Source organism: Mangifera indica, chromosome 12 (assembly GCF_011075055.1).
Source record: "Mangifera indica cultivar Alphonso chromosome 12, CATAS_Mindica_2.1, whole genome shotgun sequence".
NCBI classification, from domain to species: Eukaryota; Viridiplantae; Streptophyta; class Magnoliopsida; order Sapindales; family Anacardiaceae; genus Mangifera; species Mangifera indica.
The window spans coordinates 3,929,722-3,937,438 of NC_058148.1; the positions used below are offsets into that span (position 1 = coordinate 3,929,722).

Genomic DNA, 7,717 nt, shown 5'->3' on the forward strand with positions numbered 1-7,717 from the left:
AATATGATAAATCTTATCTCATAGGAATTTTTATTATATTTACATGATTAATTAAGATGAAATAACAAATTATTTTTCTTAATCTACCTACAGGAATTAAGAAAAGGCATATAATTTGGTAGTTTCATCATACAGTTTTAAATATTTGTATATAAACCTATTTAAATTAAAAACTTAGCTTTCTGGTAGTTTTTATGTTATGTGGTTTATATATTTACAATATATTTATATATTGGTAGAATATGATATATATATTTGTATGCCTCAACTTCGTGACTTAAGTATGTATGTTTATACTTTATTTGCAGTTATTCAACTTGTGAATTTCTTTGATAATGCATGTGATGTTCCTATGTTGAATGGTGATAACTATAAGATTTGGAAAGAGAACGTTCTTCTTCAATTAGAGTGTATGGAAATTGATTATGCCATTAGGAAGGATGAACCAATTGCACCTACAAAAACTAGCACTCAGGCTAAAGTTGCATTATATGAACAATGGGAGCGATCTAATCGCTTAAGTATGATGTTCCTTAGGAGACGTATATCTGTTAGTATTCGTGGTTCAATCCTTGAGTGTAACAATGCCAAACAATTACTGAAGGCTATTGATGAACAATTTGAGTCTTCAGATAAAGCTTATGTCAGCACTCTTATGATAAAGTTATCATCAATAAAGATTACCAGTGTTAGAGGTGTGCGTAAGCACCTTATGTAGATGAGAGATATAGTAGCTCAACTTAAGGCTCTTAAGATTGAGATGTCTGAATCTTTCTTTGTGCATTTCATACTAAATTCGCTTCCACAACAACACGGACCCTTCAAAATCTCTTACTACACACATAAGGAAAAATGGTCAATTAATTAACTTCTAGCCATATGTGTACAAGAGGAAGGAAGACTGTTGATAGAAATAAGTGAAAGTGCACATATGGTTACACAGGAAAAAAAAAAAAAGAAAAACCAAGCTAAGTATAAGGGAAAAGACAAAATATTTGTTCAACTCAAATTCAAAAAGGAGTCCAAATATTTTTTTTGTAAAAAGAAAGGACATATGAAGAAGGATTACTTTAAATTTAAGGCTTGGCTTGAAAAGAAAGGTAATCCAATCTCACTTGTTTGTTATGAATCTAATATGGTTAATGTATGTCATAACACTTAGTGGATTGATTCTGGTTTTACAATCTATGTTTTAAATGCCTTATAGGGCTTTATAAATTAAACGAAGCCGATGACCAGTGAATAGTGCATTTATTCAGGAAACAAAATGCATTTACATATGGAAATAGTCGGCACATGTAGATTAGTTTTAGATAGTGGTTTTGTGTTGGATTTGGAATGAACATTTTATATTCCAAGTTTCTCTAGAAACTTGATTTTAGTTTCAAGACTTGTACCTTTTGAATTTTCTTTTTCATTTTATGAAACATCATTTAATTTGTTAAATGGTACATTGTTTAATGGTTCCAAATTCAATTACAAAACAATGTTTCAATTAATTGATGCATGTTCAAAATAATATTGGTATTAAAAGAAGTGTTATGAATGAAAGTTCCTCACTGTTATGGCATAAAAGATTGGGACATATCTCTATCGAAATAATTAAAAGGTTAGTGAATGATGAGGTACTAGATACTCTAGATTTTACTAACTTTGATACTTGTATGGATTGCATAAAGGGAAAGCAAACTAACAAGTCAAAGAAAGGTGTCAAGAGGAGTTCAGACATATTAAAAATCATACAGATATTTGTTGTCTGGATATGGATGCTTATGGTTAAAAATATTTTATCTCATTTATTGATTATTATTCATGATACATTTATCTTTACATGTTTTATAACAAGAACGAAGCATTAGCTGCCTTTAATGTTTTCAAGGCAAAAGTAGAGAAACAATTTTGAAAATAAGTTAAAATTGTGAGATCAGATATAAGTGGAGAATATTATGGTAGATACACTTAGGATGGATAAACACCTAGTCCATTTGTAAGGTTTCTTGAAGAGAATAGGATTGTTACCCAATACACTATATCTGGTTCTCCAGACCAAAATAGTGTAGCAAAATGAAGAAATCAAACTTTATTGGACATGGTGCAGAGTTTGCTTGGCAACTTTAAACTTCCTAAACCATTGTAGGTTGAAGCTCTTAAAATGGCAGTGTATATATGAAACTGAGTTCCAACCAAGGCTATTTCTAAAACACCATTTGAGTTATTTAAAAGTTATAAACTGAGTTTGCGACATATACATGTTTAGGGATGCCCATATGAAGTAAGATTTTATAATCTACATGAGAAGAAATTGGACCCAAGGACTATTAGTGGGTATTTCATTGGATATGTTAAAAAGTCTAAAGGTTACGGATTTTACTGTCTATCACATGGCATTAGAATCGTGGAATCTCGAAATGCAAAATTTCTTAAAAATGACTTGATCAGTGGAAGTGATCAATTCCAAGACTTACTTTGTGAGAAAGATCATTAAGATGTTTAACTACTCGTTTCAAATAATAGATTGGTTGTTATTCATAACACCTCTTAATTTTAAATAGACATTGAATAACCAATTAATAAAGTTCCACAAATTGTTGATAATAGTCTAGTAGATCAAGTTGTTCAACAATTTCCAAAAACCTTTAAACCACCAGTTGTACAATCTACTCCACAAGAGGATATTGATCTAACATTAGGAAAATCAACTAGAGTAAGGAAATCAATAATTTCTAGTGATTATATTGGGTATTTACAAGAAGTTGACTATAATCTAGAGCCGAAGATAATCTTATCATGTTTTAACAAGCAATAAATTGTAGCAAATCTGTTTTGTGGTATGATGCCATGAAAGATGAGATGGAATCTATGAAAAGTAATAGAGTTTGGGATCTTGTTAAGTTACCTAATGAGGTAAAGGCCATTGGGTGTAAATAGGTCTTCAAAACAAAGAAAGACTCATTAGGTAACATTGAGACATATAAAACAAGACTTATTGCTAATGGTTTCACTTAAAAAAAAGGAATCAATTACACGAAGACTTTTTCTCCTATATTTAAGAAAGATTCTTTTAATATAATTATGGCATTAATGGCCTATTTTGACTTAGAACTGCATCAGATAATTGTGAAAACAATATTCCTTAATAAAGATCTAGAGGAAGAGGTATATATAAAACAACTTGAAAGATTCTCCTCTAGTGATGGTGAGCATTTGGTGTGCAAGCTTAAGAAGTCCATATATGGATTGAAACAGGTCTCCCATCAATGGTATTTGAAATTCCATGAGGTTATCTCTTCTTTTGGTTTTGTAAAGAACATCATAGACCAATGCATATACCAAAATGTTAGTGAGACTAAAATTTGTTTCCTTGTTTTATATGTGGATAATATATTACTTGCAACCAATGATTAATGACTACTTTAAGAGGTGAAACAATTCTTTTCTAAAAATTTTGATATGAAGGATATATGTAAGGTGTCTTATGTCATTGGTATTAAGATCCACAGAAATAGACCTTAAGGTATTCTAAGTCTGTCTTAAGAAACCTATATCAACAAACTTTTAGAAAGATTTAGGATGAAAAATAGTTCACCAAGTATAGCACCAATTGTGAAGGGTGATAGGTTCAATTTGAACCAATGCCATAAAAATGAGCTTGAAATGGAACAAATGCAAAACATTCATTATGCTTCAATTCTTGGAAGCCTTATGTATGTTCAAGTCTGCATAAGGCTTGACATTACATTTGCTATTGGGATGTTAAAGAGATATCAGAGTAACCAAGGTATAGACCACTGAAGAGCTGTAAAGAAAGTGATACGATACCTTCAAAGGACTAAATAGTACATGCTTATATATGACAGATTGAAAATTTAGAAGTAGTTAGTTACTCCGATTCAGATTTTGCTAATTATGTTGATTTAAGAAAATTAACATTTAGATACATTTTTTTGTTTGCTAATGGAGCCATATCTTAGAAAAGTGCCAAGTAGTCACTAATTGCTACATTTACCATGGAGGTTAAGTTCGTTTCTTATTTTAAGGCTACATCACATAGTGTATAGTTAAAGAGTTTCATATCAGGGCTTAAGATTATTGATTCTATTTCCAAGCCAATAAAGATTTATTGTGACAATTCAACTGTTGTTTCTTGGCTAAAAATAATAAAAGTAGTAGTTGAAGTAAGCATAGTAACATCAAATATTTAGTCATTAAGGAACATGTAAAAGAGAATAAAGTGGTAATTGAATACATCAGCACTGAATTGATGATTGTTGATTCTTTGATAAAAGGCATGCCACCAAAGAGTTTTAAGGATCATGTAGAATGAATGAGAGTTGGTTTCATATTGTAATGGTAATAGGAGTTGATTCGATCGTATGATTAATGTATACACATTTTATGAATAATAAAATTTTTATTCAGTATTCAGTTGATTTGTTTTTCTCATTTTCATGTGTACAATATTGTTTAGAATAACAATCAATTTTGGATCTAGAATAAACATAAGGTTTATTCATTAAGTTATAAAAAAATAGATGCATCGTGATACATGGAAGATAATACTCATTCTTAGAGGACTTATCACTATAATTTGTGCATTTTATTTCTTTACTTCAGTACATGGATTCATGGATTATAGAGCAAGTGGGAGAATTTCAGTTTCTTCTTCTTGGTAACTGCTTCAAGCAGTTTATGAGGAAACTCTTATGAAGATTAGATGGTCTGTAACTTCTGTGCGTTAATGGTTTATAACTCCCATGCCATTACTCATCCATAAAAGCTTTAGTTTTCCATCTTTTATGGTAGGATGTATTTAAGCCATCTTCAAAGTTCTTAGGTGAATGATTTTAAAAAGAATGCATATACCATATTATGTAAAATTAGATCACCTAGAAGGCACAACATTCAAACACGTTCCAGCAGTATATTATGCAACAAATCATCAAGCAATGGTGGGAGGTTAGTGTTTATATTCCACAATTATAATTTTGGGGTTTCTATCTTGTATATTTGTGATTGTGCATGGATAGAAACATTTATTTATGTCCAACATGAACTCTATCTTCCTTTCTTATGCTAACCATGGCAGATTATTAGGAAACATATCTTGAAACTCATACACCACCAGAGTATTTTGCAAACTTAAGACTAATTCATCAACTGTACTCACAATATGTGCCAAATAACCCATGCATCTCTTACTCAACATTTTTCTCACCTAACATTGATGATCATAATGCTGAGAACTTAACCATCTCTAAAGGTGAACTCATTACCGTTAGCTAAATTAAACTGAACCTTTTTCTTCTTACAACCAATCTCAGCCCATATTTACTCAAGAAGTCTATATCGAGGATCATATCAAAGTCCAACATGTTAAATACAATAAGATCAATGACTAACTCTCGACCTTTTAAAACAACTGTCTCATATAATAGCATTTGATTACTCAACACTTTATCCCTATAAAGCATCTCAATATAGATATGTGTAACTAGTGTAGGCTTTAACCCTAACATCTCAACAATACCTCGTGGAATAAAACTATGAATGCCACTAGAATCAATCAACACATATAAATAACAAGAATGAAAATATAACTAACTTGTTATCACAAAAAGGTTGGCCTTAACCTGAGTCTCGGTTATTGCATATATTCTAGTATGTCTTTCCCTAACAGTTTGTTTAACAAAGGTTGGTGTTGCAATTGTACATTTATAGGTAAAGTGATCTAGTTGTTTTCACCTCAAACATAACCTCTAGCCAATTGCACAATCCCTCATATGTCTACACTCATACCTATGGTAAGTAGGAGGATTATCTCTCCTCAATTGATCATCTCTTCTCAACTGATCATCTTTTCTTGGCTTCTTACCCTTCTAGTTCTTTCTAAACCTTTTGAACTGAAAACTCTTCTTGCCTTTATAATCATGACTACTACCTAAAATTTTCTAATCTAATCTCGAGGTTGGGGTTACTGAATACGGTTACTCTAATATACCCCCATCCTTGGTTATTTTTTACTGCATGGCATTAGATCTCTTTGCTTTGCTTAAGACTTTATAATAAGAGCTGAGGGCATGATCACCATCATTCCATCCTTGACAATGCCCAATCTCAACCGGTTAATGAAGATCTTCATCTTACCCGGATCAATATTATAACACTAAGGGAATATTTGGCGTAACACCCCTTTTAGAAGTGTTGCCCTTTAGAGGAAGATGTCACTATATAGGTTATTGAGTACACATTCATTCAAGAACATAATTAATGCAACATTTAATGACTTAAAATTACCAAAATGCCCTCATATTAATAAGAAATATAATCATGTCAAATGATGCTTTATCATTACTTATAAAATAGAAACTAACATCTCATATTGTGTGTAATTCAGTACACAAAATCAAATACATAGACTGCTATTAACACAAATAAACTAAAATGCTCGAGTTACCCTTATGCAACCTCTATGCCCGTTGACCAGCACTATAACACCCCAAAACTTACATAAACGTATAATAGAATTTAGAATTTTCTTAAATAAACAAACTTTTGAACACACAATTTCTTTTCTTTTTTTTTTGCAACCTCAAAACATTATGACAAAATAATTGTCCTTGACAAAATATCACACGATCAAATTCATACTAATTTTTCCTTTGTTCAGACTCCTTAGTTGACCATTTTTATTCTTTATTCCCCAATTGCTAAATAGTCACTCATAGTTTGTGTCAAACTCTAATATACAAAAAGTTAATGATAAAAGGGTGAGTTGTCAACTCGATAAGCAAAAACTAAATGTGATATATGCATGCTTAAACATGTAATTTAAATACTAATAAAGAAAATCAATTAAAAGAAGGTGTTTAAGCATATAAAACCATGTATAATTAATAAATTATTTTAGAACCTTTCAAAAACCAAACTTAAGTGAAAATATATTTTAAACTCATGTAACGTAATGTCACTGGTACTCCCGTGACCCAACCAAAATTTCAGAATCATATATCACCTGAAATCTTTGTGATTCAATCAAAATTTTAGAATAAGATGTTACCTATAATTCTAATGATCAGACTAGAATTTTAAAATCATGTCACTTATAATTTTGATGATCCAAACAGAATTTCAAAATCATATATCACTTGTAATCTCGATGCTTGACTAGAATTCATAAGTGTGCACAATAAAATAGATAATCCAGCTGGATTAAACTTATAATTTCAGAGTTTAAAGTAGATATTCAGAGACTATGGACAATGAGTCAAAACTTACATATATACAAAATTCCATATCAATAAACAAAAAGTAAATTTTTTCTTTTCTTTTTGAAAATGTATAAAAAAACAAATCTATTTTGGCTATTGCAAAAATAAATTTATAAATCCATGTCTAATTAAGAAAAATTTGGATAAAACAAAAACGTTTATAGATATATCTTATAACATACAAAAACATTATATATATAAACAAAATGAAATATATATGTAACTTACAAAAACATCTATATATGAACAAAACAAAATATCTATATAACTTATAAAAATATTTATATATAAATCAAAATGAAATATTTATATAACTTACAAAAACGTTTATATATAAACAAAACAAAACAAAATATTTATAAAAATTATGAAAACATTTATATATAAACAAAATAGAATATTTATATAACTTATAAAAACATTTATATATAAATAAAATAAAATATTTA

General features: G+C 29.7%; 1 protein-coding gene across 1 annotated transcript; it reads left to right on the top strand.

Moving 5' to 3' along the window:
* Positions 1-283: 283 nt before the first annotated feature.
* Positions 284-718, top strand: LOC123193133. The gene has a single exon (XM_044605917.1). It carries the CDS (start codon positions 284-286, stop codon positions 716-718), a length of 435 nt encoding a protein of 144 aa, XP_044461852.1.
* Positions 719-7,717: the final 6,999 nt, after the last annotated feature.

Excerpts from the sequence above, each read along its gene's own strand:
- LOC123193133 (XM_044605917.1), top strand. The coding sequence starts at position 284 with ATGTATGTTTATACTTTATTTGCAGTTATTCAACTTGTGAATTTCTTT.